The sequence below is a fragment of the Zootoca vivipara genome, chromosome 3, assembly GCF_963506605.1.
Source record: "Zootoca vivipara chromosome 3, rZooViv1.1, whole genome shotgun sequence".
Lineage (NCBI taxonomy): Eukaryota > Metazoa > Chordata > Lepidosauria > Squamata > Lacertidae > Zootoca > Zootoca vivipara.
Window position 1 is genome coordinate 19,974,420 of NC_083278.1, and position 19,401 is coordinate 19,993,820.

General features: G+C 42.1%; 1 protein-coding gene across 4 annotated transcripts; it reads left to right on the top strand.

The window, feature by feature from the left end:
- Nucleotides 1-1,591: 1,591 nt before the first annotated feature.
- Nucleotides 1,592-19,381, top strand: RNASEH2B (ribonuclease H2 subunit B). Of its 4 annotated transcripts, none has more exons than XM_035109964.2 (11): nucleotides 1,592-1,697; nucleotides 3,584-3,655; nucleotides 4,767-4,874; nucleotides 5,512-5,588; nucleotides 6,579-6,696; nucleotides 7,812-7,876; nucleotides 8,867-8,972; nucleotides 9,895-9,976; nucleotides 11,991-12,033; nucleotides 13,271-13,351; nucleotides 14,930-16,627. In XM_035109964.2, the coding sequence occupies exons 1-11, from the start codon at nucleotides 1,616-1,618 to the stop codon at nucleotides 15,035-15,037; spliced, it is 942 nt and encodes a 313-aa protein (XP_034965855.2). In that variant the 5' UTR covers nucleotides 1,592-1,615; the 3' UTR covers nucleotides 15,038-16,627. The 4 variants fall into 4 exon arrangements, 2 of the variants coding, with proteins under 2 accessions (XP_034965855.2, XP_034965856.2); XR_009557297.1 differs by lacking the exons at nucleotides 13,271-13,351; nucleotides 14,930-16,627 and adding exons at nucleotides 16,639-18,004; nucleotides 18,129-19,381 and having other exon boundaries at nucleotides 1,595-1,697; XR_004692273.2 differs by lacking the exon at nucleotides 14,930-16,627 and adding an exon at nucleotides 14,088-14,923 and having other exon boundaries at nucleotides 1,595-1,697; nucleotides 13,271-13,943.
- The last annotated feature ends 20 nt before the right edge of the window (nucleotides 19,382-19,401 follow it).

Genomic DNA, 19,401 nt, shown 5'->3' on the forward strand with positions numbered 1-19,401 from the left:
AATGTCTTCCATAAACACAGTTTTAACAATGAGTCCGTAAGTGACTCTGGAAGACAATTCTGGATCCACACGTCCTTCCACAGTGGGGACATTGGTTTCCGGGTGGGAGTTGATCACAGTGTGGATTTGCCAAGTGTGCCTTCCTCTTAACACGTTGCTCCCTTGTGTCCTGAGTTAGAGTGTCTTCAAAGCCCATGATACCTTTGGTAAAGGCTGTTCTCCAACTGGAGCACTCACAGGCTAGTGTTTCCCAGTTGTCAGTGTTTATACTACCATACACTTTTTAAGATTTTCCTTGAGACCGTCTTTAAACCTCTCTTGTTGACCACCAGCCATACACTTTCAATTTTTAAGTTCGGAATAGAGTAGTTGCTTTGGAAGACGCTCATCAGGCATCCACACAACATGACCAGTCCAACGCAGTTGATGTTGAAGAATAATTGCTTCAACACTGGTGATATTTGCTTCTTCCAGTACACTGATATTAGTTTGCCTGTCTTCCAAAGTGATGTGTACAATTTTTCGGAGACACTGTTGGTGGAATCTTTCGAGGAGTTGGAGATGGCGTTTATAAGTGGTCCATGTTTCACAAGCATATAGTAAGGTTGGTAGTACAAGCATTTTGGTATCCCTGCAATTGTCCCTCAAACACTCTGCACTTCAATCGTGAGAAAGCAGAGCTCAGGCGATGCTGGATTTCAGCATCAATGTTGGCCCTTGTGGAAATATAACTGCCTAGGTAGGAGGAGTCATCGACATTTTCCAATGTTACACCATTGAGTTGGATTTGTGGCGCTGCAGAGAGGTTATTTTGTACGTACTTATTTGGTGCAGCACTTTGGTTTTTTGGATGTTGAGTGATAGGCCAAGCTTTTCGTAAGCTTCTGCAAAGATATTTAGGATGGTTTGGAGGTCATCGTCTGAGCGTGCACATGCTGGTGCCATGCTTCTTGCACCACCACCCCGCGACAAATGGCTAGCTTCAATTATCCAAAACAAGTTAATAATAAATAAATAAATCAGGCTGGGTTTCTCCAGCCACTCAGAGCTGCTTCCAACAGAATATTAAAAACACGATAAAACATCAAACATTAAAACTTCCCTAAAAAGGGCTGCCTTCAGATGTCTTCTAAAAGTCAGATAGTTTTTTATTTCCTTGACATCTGATGGGATGGTGTGTCACAGGGCCGGCACCACTACCGAGAAGGCCCTCTACTTCAAAAATGATAAAATTATTCAAAATATAACATAAAAGTAAAGTATTACCATAAATGTATACAATATAACAAAAACCAGTGCTCTCTCCCCCCCCCAGGGCGAACTCAACCGGCACCTTTTTTCTAGAAGAAAAGCACTGGTTAAAAAAGTGTAACAACTTCATGGGCGAGTACCAGCACCATTTCTTTTTTCCCTAGAAGGAAAAAAAAGCACCAACCAAAAAACTAATATGTATAAAACTTGTCTTCCCGCGTGGACGCCAAGCGAAGAAGTTTAGCGAGGACATTGCTATGCGACCCGCCAGCTGGCCCGCATGTGCACCTCTTTTAGTTTTTGTATGTCTAGAGTTATAGCGAGGGGAGGGGCGGGGGCGGGTCCGCAGCGAGCAGAAGGCAACATGCCGGCTGGGAGGCAGCGGGTCTTTGAAGTCTCCGCGAGAAACGGAGGCAGCGGCGGGCAATGGGTGATCGTTGCGCCAGGTAAAGAACTCCTTGCAAAGAGGCACGGGGAGAGGGCTGCTCCTGCAGCTGTGAAAGGACGGGCTCTTTCTGGGTGGGTGGGTGGGGTGGAATCTCTTTTCGTTTGAATGGAAGGATCTTCCCTCCCTTGTCCTGAAGTTATGTTGCCCTTTTGGGGGCAACGCGTGTGTGCGCGCGCGCGTGTGTATGTATGTATTTGTGTATCCCCCTAAAGGGAGGATTTGATGAGTGCCATATGAACAGGGGGCAAAACTCTGCTAGAATTCGCAGAAACGAAACTGGAAGTCACTTCCTGGTGCTTTTTGTTGCGTTATTTAAAAATGGGGAAAAAGAAGAAGAAGCCTGCTAGCAAGATGCTGAAAGTAGGATCGTTTTTTTAAATGAGTTGTGGCCGATAAAGGCCTCGATCCAAAGAGCCGCTCTGGCCAGTTACACGTGTCCAAGGGGGTCTGGACTTGTTTTCCTCAGTTTACTGCTGTGCTACGCTGGGACAGCAGAATCCGATGTTCAGAGCTGGTGTGTGTGTGTGTGTGTGTGTGTGTGTGTGTGTGTGTGGAGCATAAATATATATACTAAGGGCATCTCATTGGAACACACCCATAATCACACCAGTTTGTGTTTCTGTTGCGGTCACAGTCATGAGCAGTAATTCCTGGTAAAGCCAGTTCTTTGAATGCAACGGTGGAGACCACGATTGAAATGCTGCAGCATTTGAACTGTCTTCTGTGACATGCAGACATTGCAGATTTTTTTTTTAAAAAAGCAGGGGTTTGCAAATATTTGCAATGGGTGAGAAGGTAGGGCAGAGAGGAGCTTCTCACAATTGTGCCCTTCTCTCTGACACACACATGCACATGCATGCATGTCAACTTGTGTGTGTGTGTGTGTGAGAGAGAGAGAGAGAGAGAGAGAGAGAGTCACATACATACAACCATCTCACACAAAGTGTGGGAGGATGTGACTCAAGTCCTCCTGATCTTCCTCTCAATCTGACCTCTTTCTCCATTTCATCTGCCTCTGAGATGAGATTCTGACCATGTACACATCGCCCGGTGTAGCCAGGATTTATTTTAGGGGAGCAGGCTTTATGTTGGGGGGGGGGGCAGAACCAAGTTATGTGCAATGCAATTGTTCAGTTAGTTAAGTATTTTTATTTATTTACTTGATGGGGGGGGCAGCTGCCCATCTGCCCTCCTGGCTACGCCCATGAGTCTTTAACATATCAAACTGCAGGAGTGGGCTGCCAGTTAAGATTGTTTTCCCATGTGGCAAAACAAACATCCAGATCCCCACAAGGAAAGATCTAGCACATCAGGGAAAGATGTTGCAGTCCAACCTGTTTCCTATTGGTGTGAAGTTTGTTTTATGTCGGGTGGCATTCAAGCCCACACAGTATTTTACCACATCACAACTCTTAATGCTATGTTTTGTTGCGTGTGTAGACTAGGCCTACAACTGTGGGGAATGAGGGCTGCTCCCCTGTCCTGCTTTTTGCCTCTTCTCTCTTCATCTTGGCTGCTGTGCTTTGCACAGCGCTCTCTTTTCTTCTCCTTTCTGAAGCTGGAAGGCAAAGCATGGAGAGAGCAATGGTTCTGCCTGGCTGTGTTTTCAGGTGAAATTAGGTTGAGTAGTAGGAAATGTTGTGGCAGCTCAACCATACTCTCTCCATGCCTATGAGTGAAGATGATGGTGGCTTGGTGACTCAGTGCACAGCTTCTAGATTGCAGCCCTGTTTAATAAAAGTTTGTGTTCAGAAGATAGGGGCTCACCTGATTCTTACTCTCCACAAGGGAAGCCTCACCCATATTTACAGTAATAGTATTTAGATGTGAATATTTTTAAATATATGAAGGGTATGTCTCACTTTGGAATTTAACTTTTTTCAGAATCTGCTACTAATCTGCCGAAGAAGCCGGGCTCTGAGCCTTTATTTACAAAACTGCGTAATCCAAGTACAGGCAAGTAAGAAATTGTAATTCTTCTCTTACCTTCAAATTTGAATTACAGTCATACCTTGGTTCTGAAGCGCCTTGTGACTCGAATGTTTTGACTCCTAAACGCCGCAAACCTGGAAGTGAGTGTTCTGGTTTGCAAATTTTTTTTGGAAGCCGAACGTCCGACACGGCTTCCGTGGCTTCCGATTGAGTGCAGGAAGCTCCTGCAGCCAATCGGAAGCTGCGCCTTGATTTTTGAATGTTTCCTGAAGTCGAACGGACTTCCGGAACGGATTCCGTTCGAGAACCAAGGTACCACTGTTTTTCCTTTGTAGGCTGAAGCTTTAAAATGACGTGTTAAAAAAAGAATAGGGCTTTTTGTCTATTCAGTAAATGTTCTCTGTAAGATTATGTCTGCATGTTTCTGTTTGTTGTGAATTATGTTTTGCTGTAAAATACACAGGTTTGGGGGGCTGAGTTAAGCTGCCAGCTGTTCCTCTGTCCCAGAGCAAATAAAATAATGGCTACATCCAAGGTATATTGTTGTTGACATCCATCTGTCTTGAGAGACAATGGAGTGTGCCTCTGGGGGTGAATTCAAACCACTGTGCGTAAGCCTGGGCAATGTGTATGGAGGTCCTGGGCTGCCCAGATCCATGTCAGGTTTCTTTGAAATTAATTCCCAAGGGTCAACAGGACTGGGATATGTTAATCTCACATGATGCCTGTAGTAGACTTGGTTCAGACATCATGCCAAACTATAGTTAATACTATGGTTTTGTAAATCTACTTCAGGTCATGATTTCCAGTTTTGCTTTGCTGGCTGACTGCAAACCATGGTTTGCCAGTTTATACACGATGGTTACATTCAGATGGAACACTGGCCATCAACCATAGTTAAGCAAATTTAGCTTTTGTGTGAACTGCATGCTTGTGCACAAAGCTTGAGTCTTCCTTCCCTTTTCCTTTCCTAGAGCAGGGAAACAAACTCTATTTGTCTGAGTTTCTTATGCGCTTAAGGTTTGCCTATACGCCGGCATTCTCCTGAGAGTTTACTTTCTTCTTTTGATTGGGGGTGGCTATTGGCAGCTTCAGAAATCCGAAACCAATATCTGTGTCGTCGTCGTTTTAACAGGACAAGCAGCCCTTTACTTGTTTGGAAGTGATGGCTGTCAGGTGTTTGAAGTGAAAGCTTTTCATGAAGAATACCGGTCGTGGTTTATAGGCGAAGCTGTTCAACATGGTGAGCAGTATCCTCTTTCTCCAATTGCAACCTGATCTTCGAGCAGTGATTCCTTGTGATTTTAAGCATACACAGATTCCTGAGCTGCTATGGCTTAGTTTATCCTCATTTACATGTAACATTAGAAGACCTGGGCTATGCTTTATGCTTCCATTGCCCTCAATTCAGATCTGTACAGTGGTACCTCGGTTTACAAACACAATTGGTTCTGGAAGTCTGTACTTAACTTGAAGCGTACTTAACCTGAAATGAACTTAACCTGAAGCGAACTTTCCCATTGAAAGTAATGGAAAGTGGATTAATCCGTTCCAGACAGGTCCGCGGAGTACTTAAACTGAAAATACTCAAACCGAGGCATACTTAAACTGAGGTATGACTGTATAAGAATATACACAGGAACATTGGAAGCTGTCTTACATCAAGTCAGGCCTCCTAGCTCAAAATTGTCTACATGGACTTGTTCCTGGATAAAGAAATAGGTTTGTGCACCCAAAATCAAATACAGCAATATTTTATTTCAGGTATAGAACCTATTTCTTTATTCAGGGGAAGATTGTCTTTATCAAGGGGAATTACTACTACTACTACTTTTATTATTTATATATTGTCACGATGGTGCTTTTTTATATACTTTTAGATGGACGGCTATTATTTGCTACACCAGTGGATCCCTTATTTCTTTTGTTGTTTTACCTTACCAAGGCAGAGAAAGAGGTAGGTACCCTAGAATTTTTTTAGGAAGATGACATTCTATTGCTTTTCTCCCCAAACAACTGCAAATTAATGCTCTGAAGTGTTGTAGTCAGTAGACTCTATTATAATGTATTTTGGTACTACTTGGTTAGGTTGGCATGTCTGTCACTTGAAATTATTAAATTATGTAGAAAACAACTCCTGTAGGGCTTTAAGCCAAACTGGAACATGTATTGTGAGGAAGGTAAAAGGTAAAGGGACCCCTGACCATTAGGTCCAGTCGTGACCGACTCTGGGGTTGCGTGCTCATCTCGCATTATTGGCCGAGGGAGCCGGCGTATAGCTTCCAGGTCATGTGGCCAGCATGACAAAGCCGCTTCTGGCGAACCAGAGCAGCACATGGAAACGCCGTTTACCTTCCCGCTGTAGCGGTTCCTATTTATCTACTTGCACTTTGACGCGCTTTCAAACTGCTAGGTTGGCAGGAGCTGGGACCAAGCAACGGGAGCTCACCCCGTCGCAGGGATTCGAACCGCTGATCTTCTGATCAGCAAGCCCTAGGCTCAGTGGTTTAACCACAGCGCCACCTGGGTCCTATTGTGAGGAAGAAAGATTGGCTATTCCAGAGTTCTCTGTCCGTAAATCTTGCTAGTGAAAGAGAGAGTACAAAATCTTGTTGCCTTTTAGTCTGCTAATTCTGTTGGTGCATTTTCACTTGCAGAACTCGTATTTATCCTTCACAACAAAGAGTTACTAGGAGTTTAAAATGCTGACTTTTTTAAAAAAAGCTTTATTTGAACACCCTTCATTAAAGAATTCTGTTGCCTCTTTCATCAGTCCGAAATAACTGTTAATGCTTCGCTGTTCTTTTATTAGCAGCTTTTGGTAGTGCCTGTCAGCCATCCATCTCTAGCTGAAATTACCTGGTCATAAAAAAAAAATATTTCTGGCAAAATATTTTTGAATCACTTTGACCCATTCACCATTTTGATTTGCCTTCCCTTTTTCCAGCATGGAAAGTTTCAGCCTTTGGATCAGTTCCTGGTAGATGAAGAGTTCTCTTCCTGTGCAATGTTGCTAAACTGCAAGAACATTTCGCAATCTGTTCACCACCTAGTAGATGAAAAAGGTACAAGATCTGACAAATAAAATGAGCAAGCAGCATTTGATACAGGTTTTAGAGTCCTTTGTCATGCTGTTAGGCCAGTGAAGGTTTTTCACAGTATGCCTTCCCAGGGCCTCACAAGCCATACATGCAGAAATAACTCCCAGTGAGCCATGCGAAACTATAGAGAGTCTGTATGAGAGAGGCCACTTAATGCTGAGTATTCATACTTTCACGACAGTTGCTGCAATTGTGAGTGCCAGGAATGTAAGCTGAAACTCCCTCCCCAAGGTGTAGAGGGAGGGACTGTAGCTTAATTAGTAGTAGAGTACATTTTTTGCATGCACATGGTCCCGGGTTCAGTCGCTGACATCTGCAGGTAAGGCTGGAAGAGAGCCCTCTCTGAAACACAGGAGAGCCCAGCCAGTTAATGAGCAAAATAGACCGATGCTTATAAGGTTGTGTGTGTGTGTGTATGTTTGTTTCATTGGTAACCTTGTATGTGTATGTGTATATGTATATGTATATGTATATGTACAGTGCTTTTTTTCTGGGGGTACATGGGTACGCATACCCCTAAACATTTTGTGAATCTAATGGGAGAAGAAACTTTTTAAAAAAATAAATAAATATGTAGCTTCTTCTCTAGCACGGTGAATCGTCAGTTCCGTTGTTAACCCCAATGGCGGCCTCATTTCCTGTCATGGTGTTTCCTGAGTCTCAGATGGAAGTGAGCGTTTAATGTGTGAAGTAGGAGTTGGAATCTAGCACAGTGATTGGTCGGTTTTGTTGTATTTACTGTATTTATTTCCCCCGATTTGAATTATAAAATGGTGATTTTCTTGAGTCAAAATGAGAATACCCCTAAACATTTTTAAAAGAAAAAAAGCAGTGTATATGTATATATATATATGTGTGTATATGTATATATGTATATATTTGTGTATATGTGTGTGTGTGTGTGTGTGTGTGTGTGTTTATAAATGTGTTCACTGGTAACCTTGTACAGATGATGAAATAACGTATCTACTGCAATGTCTTATTTCATGTCAGAGCGGTATATAAATTCAACAAATAAATAAATAAATAAATATCATGAAAGTACAGACCTAAATATGAGGCGACTCTTTTTGTCTCAGAAATAGGTGGCAGAAAATTTTATAAATACAGCGAGGAGAAAGCACTGAAGTGGCTGAAGAAGAAGGTATTTTTACGTTAAAAGATATTCTTTTCTATCGTGATGAATTCTTAATATTTTACCGTATGTTGCAAGGGACTCTAGTTAAAACTGGAAAAGTGTAACAGAGCTGTAAGGATGCAGCCAATTTCTAAGGACCTTCCTCTTCTTTACCTACACTATTGGATGCCTTAGTTCAGGGGTCAGCAACCTTTTTCAGCCGTGGGCCGGTCCACAGTTCCTCAGACCATGTGGTGGGCCGGACTATATTTTTTTTTGGGGGGGGGGAATGTACGAATTCCTATGCCCCACAAATAACCCAGAGATCTATTTAAAATAAAAGCACACATTCTACTTATGTAAAAACACCCGGCAGGCCCCACAAATAACCCAGAGATGCAGTTTAAATAAAAGGACACATTCTACTCATGTAAAAACACCTGATTCCTGGACCGTCCGTGGGCTGAATTGAGAAGGCAATTGGGCCTTACCCGGCCCCCTTAGGTTGCCTACCCCTGCCTTAGTTACACCAGACCGGAAGGAACCTTTGCAGTAAGCTCAGGGCCAGCCCTATGGCCCACTTTTTCTGCTGTAGTTGTGCTAGCCTAGTTGCGATCACTCTACAAATGGAATTCCTCAGTAGCCTTTGCTGCAGTAGGAAAAAAGTTTGGTTAGCAAAACTTTTAAAAAGTGTATCAATAGTTTGCTAAGTTGGTAGCTATTTTAACAGTAAATTGCATGCCATAAATGCAGTCTTCTGTGATTTTCTCCTGAGCAGTTACATTTTACACGAACAGTAATGTCTCAGGAATGCCACTTTTTGTTGCACAATTCTCATTCATTCCACCAAAAGGGGACTTATTTGGGTAGAAGATTGTGACCCATGTCAGTATGGTAGCAGCTACAAACGTGTGCTAGATTTCAGTTCGTAGGTTCAGGGGTTTGGCTTTCATGATACATTACATGTATGCTCAACAGCAGCAACGATAAGCCCTTCTGTTTTGCGGCTTTTGTCAGTTCGACCAGACTGTCAAAGTGTTAAAAGACAATGACATACCTGTGGGTGGAAAGGTGCAGTCTGCTACATTTATCAGCGGCAAACAGAACACGGATGCCACTGAAGGTAAGGGGATTTAGGTCCCAAGTGAAATATAAAACATTAACTTTATGCTGGTTAGATTTGTACAGTACTCAGTTTGTTTGCATACGTGATTTTCTCTTGCAATATTTACATTTTCCTTACTGTGACAACTCCCATATGACATCCGCTTGTGCGTTGCACTTTCCCCTTCTTAGTTGCTTTTCCAGGCATTCTTTTCAGTTTCTCCTAACTTTTTTTTTGTGTGTGGTGCTTTTATAGTCATCAGGCCACTGCTGCTAAACACTATGGCGGTGGCCACAATGCACCCCCCCCCCCCAAAACACCTGTTGATGTTCCCAGCACTGCTATCATTTTGAGGCAAAACAGATAATAGTTGCTATATAACTTTTTAGCCAGTTTTATGCCTTCAGGAATATTCAATTGAATGAGAAGAGAGGGTCAGACAGGGAGAAATAACCCATCTGATTGCCTGGGCTTATGAAATCAATAGGGAACATTTGCATGGCCATCTGTATGGTTTTCCAACCCTTTCCAATTTTATCCCCCCCCCCCCCGAGACACAACCAATACGAAGCTGACAACCATTGCTGCATTTTAATTATGAGGACATAAGTACTGGTAACAGCTGTTTATAGCATTAGGTGTCTGTTCTTTGCAAGTATTGATTCCATTTAGGGCAGATGTGAGAAGCCTTTGGCCCTCCCAACTGTTGCTGGACTGCAACTCCCGTCAGCCCTAACCATTGGCCATGCTTGCTGAGGGTCAACGGTTCCCCACTTCTGGTTTAGGCCAAAGGGTGTGTGAAGTGCACTGATGGGAACACCATGAAACTAAAGGTGTATTAAACAGATAGAAGTGGTAAACTTGGGGCAGTGTTAATTTGGAGGCTGAGCACTCTAAAGGAGAGATGTTTTAATAATATATAGCATTTATTTTCTTTCAGAGGACTATATTCGCTATGCTCATGGTTTAATAACTGAATATATTTCTGAAGATCTGAGTACTGCACTAGCTAAATATTTAAGGTGAGTGTGTACAATTCTGGGAATTTTAGGTGCTGAAATCACAAGGGAGCAGAAAAGACTATTTATATATGCAACCACGGCTGCGTGGATGTTATTGGCCTAGAGATGGAAAGAAGATAAAGTCCCTACAAGAGAAGAATGGCAGAGCAAGTTGATGGGTTATGCAGAAATGGCTAAAATGACCAGAAGAATCAGAATTAGGAAGACCAAAATTTTAATAAGGAACGGGGAAAGTTTATAGCTTATCTTAAAGACCATTGTAAACAGTTAAAATCGTTAGTAGGATTGGAATAACGCTTGTAGTTTAATGGTGAATTTTGGACACAATGGAGAGGTAAAAGATTATTATAAAAGACTAGTGGCATTCAGCCCGTTCAGTAAACGGGCGCTAGAACGTGTGAGAGGAGCAACAGGGCCGCCGCCTTCCCTCCCTCTCTGCGCTCGGCTGCTGCGTCTTGGAGAAGGGGAGGCAGCCTTCTGAGCGCGCACAAAGTTGAGAGCAAAGCCGGCCCCTGGGCTGCCTCTGTCCGTCCTTCGGCCCTACCTCCTTTGCGAGGCCCCCGGGCCGCCGCCACCGCCTTCGCTTTCTTCCCCGCGGAGGCCTCCTTGCGCGCCTGGAACTTGCGCTTCCCCTGAGCCATCGCTCTCGGCCGCCCTGCCTTGCCTGCCTGGCTTACTTCCACACGCCCTGGCAGACGGAGGGAGGGAGGCCTCGAACCCGGAAGTGCAGGCGCTCCTGCAGGGATGAGGGCTGGAGCGGCGCGCGACCCGGAGAAGACCGGCAGGGTGCGCGCCTCCTCATGCGCAGGCAGCGAGGGGAAGGCAGCTACGCAGGCTGCTCTTTTCATGAAAATAGGCCAGCTTTTTGGCCGCGACCTTTCCCCCTGACACGTTCCGCTCGGCTACCGCTGCCTCTTTCTCCTCTGCGCAGCGCCCCCCCGCTTCCCCTGAGGGACCCTCGCCCCTCACACCCGCCAGGGTCCTGGGCGCGCGAGTGATCCAGGTGGGGGTGGGGTGGGGAGAGCGCGCGCGCACACGCCCGCTTCCTGTTGGTCGCGTAGGGGGGGGGAAATGGGAAATAAAGCAGCCTCCTTGTCCGGCCGGGAGCGGCGGTTGGTCGGCCGCAGGGAAACAGTAGGCAGAGGGTGGGGGGAGCGCGCGCGTGTGAGTGTCCAGTCTCTGCTGTCCAATCCCTGTGTCCCTGGGGCACATGCGCAGTGACCCAGGGACACACGGGACAGCTTGGACGCAGGGACAACTTGGACTTTATTATATAGGATGCAGGAGGAAATGATTAACAATAGGACCCACAAAGGGGAGGAGGGAAGTCCAGGAGATTTCTTGGAGGGCCTGGGATGAGACATTTCTTGGAATCTTGCTTTTATGTTGTATGTGGGATATGTGACTGTAAAATTTTAATCTGAAAAACCCAATAAATAACTTTCTAAGAATAAAATAAGGTGAGTGTACAAGCTTTATGTTGTAAAGCAGAACTTCGCTGACAATGGCTGACCCCCCACCCAATGTTTTCCCTATTCAGCTCTTTATATATTAGGTGGAAATGATCCATCTGTTTCATTATACAGTGTTGGGGTGGCTCATGGGCCAATGTGGCCCTTCATGTCTCATCCCAGGCCCTTTCCAGACACCCTCCTTCTCCCCTGGCCACACCACTCACTGGTCCTTCTTTACACCCCCACTAGAACATCTTTTGTACATATTACGTTTTCTCCTAATTTTTTAGTGTCCCAGACCACTGCGGATATGATTTGACTCTCCTGTTGATTATTCTTTTGCAATAGCCCTGTATACTAGTTTTACCCTAATCTTCAATCCACATACAAAAAAGTGAGTATCCCCAGCTCTCACACCCTGAGAAAAACCCACTCTTCCTTTTCTCCCACACAAATACTTCTAAATAAATAGATGGGGCACTTACTGATCAAATATTCTAGCTTGATAGTTCTAAAGTTTGACCTCCTTAACCTCTTTTCTTTTTGGTTTTGCTTTCCAGACTCCCACAAATTGCAAGTCCTCCAGCGGAGCCAGCATCAAAGGTAAGGAATGTTTAGGTACTACTGGATACGTATCAGTTTCATGGAGTTATGCCCTGCATTCCTTCCATCGTGGAACTCGAGGGCAGTTTGCATGGGGTTTCCCGGCAGACCCCTGTTCGGGCATTGGCCAGAACCAGATCAGCTTAGCCTCAGCAAGGTGGTTGCATCATGAGCCTTCAGACCATGGTCTCAAACCCTGGAGGTGCTGAAAAAGAAATGACGTACCAAAGAAATCTTAGAGGAGAGGAAGTCAAGTCTCTTGAAATACTTCTTTTCCCATTGATAACAAACTCCCCCCACCCCCATTGATAACATTGATAACTGGGCTTTTTTAAAGCACCGAGCTAAAAGCATGGAACAGTGCCGCAGTGTTTGGCAAGATGTAAGAAGAATGTGCAATTACAGGTGAAACTCGGAAAATTAGAATATCGTCGAAAAGTGCATTTATTTCAGTAACGCAACTTAAAAGGTGAAACCAATATATGAGATAGATGCATGACATGCAAAGCAAGATATGTCAAGCCTTTATTTGTTGTAATTGTAATTACTTGTCATTAGGCGGGTCAATTATAAATGGAATTTAATTAATGAAATGTAATAGCGATGTTTATTTTTGTATTTTTGTAACTATTTGTTTTATTACTGTGGAATTTCCAAAAGAAAGCATTTGTAAAAAATTAAAGAAAAATAAAAAATAATAAGTTGCATTACTGAAATAAATGCACTGTTCGTCGATATTCTAATTTTCCAGGTTTCACCTGTATTTTTAATCACAGTCATTTTAACCACCAATCAAATGAGGAAGACCTTTCAAACTGTCTGGTACATAGAGTATGTGTTGGCAATGAAGTGCTACAATTATGCCTATGGTTTTCAAAGCAGGACTTCTACGGATGCACACATGATAAGAAAATACACTTGTGTATTTTGTATTACTGTAATGTCCTTGGCCTCTCACTTCCCCAGGTCCATAATACTTCCACTTTTCATATCTCTGCTTCCTCCGCTCATTGTCTTCTTCCTTTCTCCAGCCATTCTCACTCAGCATTTTCCCCACCTCTGCTTGCATGTTCTGCAATCGGCTTTCCCACTTAATCTAGAGGACAGGCGATACTGCTTTGGATAACTTTATCACCATTGCTCACATTAAACCTGAACATTTTTTGTTTACGCTGAAGATCAGTGTATGCAATACACTGTGATTTTTATGGAGCAAATCCCCACTCTAACATTGCAGAAAAGGAAATTATCAGGTGTGCCCGTGGAAGCAGAAGAAGATTACACCAAGTTTAATACTAGTGATCTGAAAAGCAAAAAGGTGAGTTGTATATTGCTTTCCCGGCTAGCTTTTTGACTAGCAGCCTCATTTTCTTGTAGCATGCTACTTTACTCAGGAGAAAGTAGAATACATATTCTAAGCATGTACATTCTATCCAGTGCTATTTTTCCCAGAAAAGGGGTGCCAGAACACCTCCCTCATTGTCTTAGAATGGCAATGGCACCCATCTGAGAGGTGCCGGAATTGAGTTCCAGGAAGTTCTGGTTGAAAAAAAGCCCTGGTTCCATATGTGAGGAATAAACCAATAAGTTTTAGAATAGAACTAGTTAAAGAAATGGTGAAAATATTGGTGGTGGGGATTTAAAAGGCTTTCATGGCTATCCAGGACTAAAGAACTAGTAATGCTTTTCATAAATCTGCTACAACAGTATCCTGGAGTGTTGAATCCATATCCTGAGTTCCTCCATTCCCAGTGGACCACTTTGAGAAAGGAGTGTGAGAGGCTCCACCCATGTGTCAATCACCTGACATCACTGCTGTATGACATCAGGTTGACCCATTTTTCCTTCATAGCACAGCTTGAGGCCAAGCCTTGCTATAAAGGAAAAGCAAAGTCCTGCTTTCAGCAGGGGTCCGTTGCTCTATGGCAGTGGTCCTCAACCTTGGGCCTCCAGATGTTTTTGGCCTACAACTCCCTTGATCCCTAGCTAGCAGGACCAGTGGTCAGGGATGATGGGAATTGTAGTCTCAAAACATCTGGAGGCCCAAGGTTGAGGACCACTGCTCTATGGAGTTCACATTGGGGAAGTTCATAGCACAGCTGATCCCATTGTTGGTGACAGCAAGCCTCCTAAGTTAAGGAATAATTTGCTAACATATTCACCCCAAGCAGTTAGGATGTTTGTGACATCAAGGCTTAGTAGCTTACAGGTGACACTCTTAGCTTAGTAAAAAGGAACTCGAGAATCCCACAAATTTTGGAGCAGGCATAGTACAGTATTTAAGATGTGGAAAGAGTTGAGTAGTCTGCATAATTCAGTTCAGTTTACTCTTAAAAGATGTTGGATAACGCAGACTTTCAAGATGAATAATTTCAAGCAGCAACAGTAGTCTAATTTTACTTCTTCATTTAACCTTTTTTTAAAATAAATAAATAAATAAATACCATTCTTCATCACAAGATCTCAGGGCGGTTCACTGCATGTGTGGATGTGCATTAAAGATGTGTATATTAATCTTTGTTTTTACTGTAGCATTTCTGGGATAAAAAAAGCATGCATTTAACTTCAATGTATTCCCAGCATGATCAGGATTCTGGTGTCTGAGGTTTTCATAAATGTTTCTGCCATCTAACTGATGAAACATCCCGCCTATGTAAATGTGAAGAAATGTTGTCCGGATCAGGCTGAATGTCAACTTTTTATATTAGCCAGATCTGCAAACCACGTGATTACATTTATCCAGATAATTAATTATCCCCCAGATAAAATATTTAGGCACATTGTGTGAAGGGATATACAATAGCTAAAGGATATGTGTAGTTTCTGCTTGATATGAATGTGACATAACATGGACACTGTACTTTAGTCTAACTTTTTCCTCTGTTCTTATTTCCAGGCAAACAGTAAGATGTCAGCTGCTCAAAAGGCCCTGGCGAAAGTTGACAAGAGTGGCATGAAAACCATGTCTTCTTTCTTTAGTTCAAAAACTAAAACAACAAAATGAGATTTTTGATACAGTAATTATTTTTGTATAGGCCAGCTTCTTTTTCACTTCTTTCCTTCCTCTCCCCCGCCCAAGTTTTCAGACATCCCTTTACTTAAATTTAGGGCTCAAAAGTAGAAACAGTACTGTGAAAGTTAATATTGTGTAAAACAAAGTCAGGATGCCTCTTGTAGTTCCCACTGGGAAAGCTAATTTTGGTAATTTATCATATCAGCCAATAAGCTTGTTTATTTAGCACTGTTAAGCTGCAAGGTGTACATTGCAATGTAATGAGGTAAAATAAATTCATTTCTGAAACAGATATTTCTTGTTTCTTGTCTTTTTAATGGATGGGGATTAGGGAAATGCCAAATGTTTCCTCCTATTAAAAAAAACCCTGAACTGCTGTCCCCCCCCCATGGTTTTTGTTGAATTTCAAAATATTAACAAATACAAAGGGGGTGGGGATAAGTTTCTCAGGCATACAAAAACTAAAGAAAATAAAGAGTGATTAGGATATAAGAGCTCATTTTTAAAAATCACTTTTCAGTTTTAGGAATTAACGATGTACTAATACTAGACAAATTCTAATACACTTTGCCATTAACATGGCAGCATTTTGCTTATTAAATTAGTGAGCTGGAGTTTTTGTTAGCTGCTAAACTTCAGTGTGTGGTTAATCTTTGTTTCTCAAGAAGAGTAATGTGATACATGATTAAACGTGTTTTCTCTATGTTGTGAGTGATCCTTGCTTCAAGAATATCAGTGATTCTTTCTGTGCAATAAGGACAATTTAAAGGGACATTGTTTTAGAGAGACTGCTGATTTAAACGTAAAAGTTAACTAACGAGAGTTGGACACTTATTGGAAGAAAGTCTCACACACAGTTACACAAGCTGAGGTTGGAGACATCTCATTAGCTAGAATGGAAAAGTAGCTCTCAGCAGGACTACAATTTGGCCAAATAATTTTCCATATAGTGACAGTGGATCTCACATCCAATGTGGCTTTTCTGTTAAAACAGCTTGTGCAACCGAACTTTCCTCTCCCTTGTAGCTCCTCCCTCCATCACTGCCAATCTAAAATGGCACACATTTTGTGTTGGAGTAAATTTATCAGGAAAGATGGGGGTTGGGGTTTACACACACACACACACACACACACACACACACACACACACACACACACATATATGTTAAAACACAAGTGAGTAACAATGTTGTTAAACTGACTCTGTGTTCATTCAAACAGAGGAACACCAATCGTCATGACACCATTTTCAGCAGAGCTCCTCGATTACTAAAAGAGGTGTTTTTTGTTTTTGTATTTTTTGACGTTATTTTTAAGGAAATGTGCCAAATGTACCAAAATGCTTATGGGGAAAGAGAGCAGTTTGCTGTTTGAAACTGACTTAGAAATACAATGTTATTTTTAAAAAATGTAAAACGGGGCCTAAAAGCAATAAAATCCAGTAGCAATAAAAGAAAAGAAAACAGTAAAAAAATCAGAAAATAAAATATAATGTTAAACTGACTGAATTGTCAAAATCAAAGTGTTAACCAATACATTCGTTGACAAATCATTTGGGTAATAATATAGATGTGCCTTTTCCCTTTTACTAGATGTCTGCTCGTCACCAGAGGAAGAGATGAAGGGAATGAAAGGAAATGTGGATGCCTTGTTTTAATGTGGAACATTCCTAAAGCCATCTTAAAGAGATGCAAATTGTATTGTTAGAATCTGTTATCCAGGTGAGATTTGCTGGTAGAGCTGGAATTCGATGAGGTCAATTTCCCTTCTGGTATGTGGTTGCAATCTCTCGCTTGAAGTTCTAGATTTTGATCTAGTACAATTATTCCTTGTCCTTTGAGCAGTTCTGGCTTGGTGCACTTTGTCTGCTTACTGCTGTCTGCTTCCAGCACTCATATCGAGGGGCTTGTCCACATGTGAGCATTATTTATCTGCTAATCTACTTTCCCCCATTCAAATTAACTTGGAGTATTCCACACTTGTGCATACTTGAATTTGTTTCTGAGGTGAAACCTGAGTCTTTTGCATTCCTTTTGTGTTTGAATCCATCTTCTCATTCATTATTATGCCAATTTGTCAGTTTATCCCCATGTTGGGCGAACACAAATTTATTGGGGGGGGGGAGCATCAAGATTTGTATTACTTGAGGGTAATGTTCTGGTACTATGCAAATTACATGTGAACGCAAACACACAGCAAATGTTAGTATGGACAAGCTGTAGGTAAAGCACAACATCTAACCTTTGTGCCTGTGGGAGGAAAGGTAATTGAAGGACCACTTGCTCCCAAATAAACTTGCCTGTATGTTGCTGCCTTCAAAATAGAGGCAGATGACAACAAGAGACAGGGCCTTTTCTGTGGTGGTTCCCTAGCTGGAGAAAACTCGGAGATATTTGGCTTGTGCCTGCTTCACTAACTTCTTAAACTTTGAAAGGTTGATATATTATTACAGTTTCTTGCACTACTTGTACTACTGTTCTGATGGCTGGGTGTGTGCTTTTCTTCTTCCTTATTTTTAGCAATAAGGAAAAAGACTTTTTTAAGCAATTTAATCTTAATAATGTTATTTTTTTATTGGTTTTCTGCCATGGAAACTTCTGTTGAAAGTTGATATGTCAATTTTAAAAAGTAGTTTAATAAACCGGGGACTATGTAAATAACATTTTACCCTGGATTATTCCCTTCACAATAAAAATGCACTTTCCCCCACATGTGATTCCTATCTTCCCTTAAGGCAGGTGTTTTGTTGTGGCAATACTGCACTTTCCTAAAACTCACATTATTATTTGTTTGAGAAAAATAGAATTATTAGCAGCTATGTGCTGTTTCTCTACCTGAGCAAACTCCAGTGTACCTTATTTAGAAGAAAGTACAAACCGTAAAACTTCCCACTGTCCTTCACCAGGTCATCTTGTTTAAATGTGTGTTTGGTCAATTTTTCTTCAGTTTTTTGGATCTGTCCTGGATCTGTTTGATAGGACACCTCTATCACCCTAGGCACGTTTATACAGAACTATGTCATGTGTTCAAGAGGGTTTACTCCTTAGAATGGATTTCAGGCCTAGTATTCTTGGGATATCAGGCACCAAAAAGTGTCTTGTGCAAGTTAAAGTCAAAATGTAAGTGAGATGTGCTTTGACAGACCAAGGATAGGATTGCACCACACATCTTTCCAGTTCGCTGCAAGTGGGCTGAATTATGCAAGTTACAGAGTGGCATTTGTGTCATGGAATTCTACTAAATATTGATCCAGAGCAGATTCCATTGGATAGTTAGCAGAGTCAAAACTTTAACACGTTGCAGCATTCCCGAAAAATAGACCAGAGGCAATTATATTTCATGCAGCAGAGCTTTACTGCTACTGAAGGCAAATGAGCATAATGGTCAACAAATCCAATACATTCAGGATTGGCACTGCCCATAAGAAATCCAGTTGCAGCAGACTTAACTTAAATTTACAATAAGTCTAAACCTTAGCACTAAGCATATTGTGTACAGAACATCACACCAGAAGGAAAAGAGATAGAAAGAGGAGTACAGCTCCTCCTGAAATTTACCTCAGGAAATGGGAAACACAACAGCTTCTTACCAGCTTACCCACTTGCTTAACACCCCAGGAACACCTGGCACAGTCATCATGGCATTAAATAAACAATGTAAATTACCAACAGTTTGCTCTGACAACTCAATAAGCTACGTGTCTCATCGTTCGTTGAGCACCAGCAGAAGTGCTAAATCTTATTTCAGAAAGTGCCAGGAGTTGGTAATTGGGTCCATGCTGATTCTAAACAAGGGCTCTTGGGAAGGAAAGGTATTGGGCATACTGAATCACAAGATAGGTGGGAGAGAGATTTTTAGTCCCTAATGCCACCTGAAAGGTGAGCTAGTGCACTGCCAGTTGCCCTTTGCCAATTATTAATGGTAGCTTCCCTAAGGAAGCCTGAGGAGAAAGTTGTCCATGTGGTATTCAGCCCTTTGCAGTCCCCAAATCGCTGATCACGAAAAGACTTGCCAACTGCAATTAACAGGGAGTTGCTAATGTTTTGACACTTGAGGTGTATGCTTTTAGGACCTGCCTTATTTTTGTAAAATGTTAACTCATTTTAAACTGCTTTTGATACCGTGTGATAATGCTTTTTAATATTAGTGTTGTGCTTTAATTGTTGTAACCTGCCCTGAGACCTTAGGGTGCAGGGTGGATAACAAATGGTAATAATAATTATAGTAAACAACAACAACAACAGCCACCACCAAGCCATTTAAGGGAAAGACTCAGACAGAGGTTTTTTGTGAATAAAAAAAGTAGGGGTGTGGGGTTTTTTTGTTGTTGTTGTTTATAGTTTAATTCCATTGTG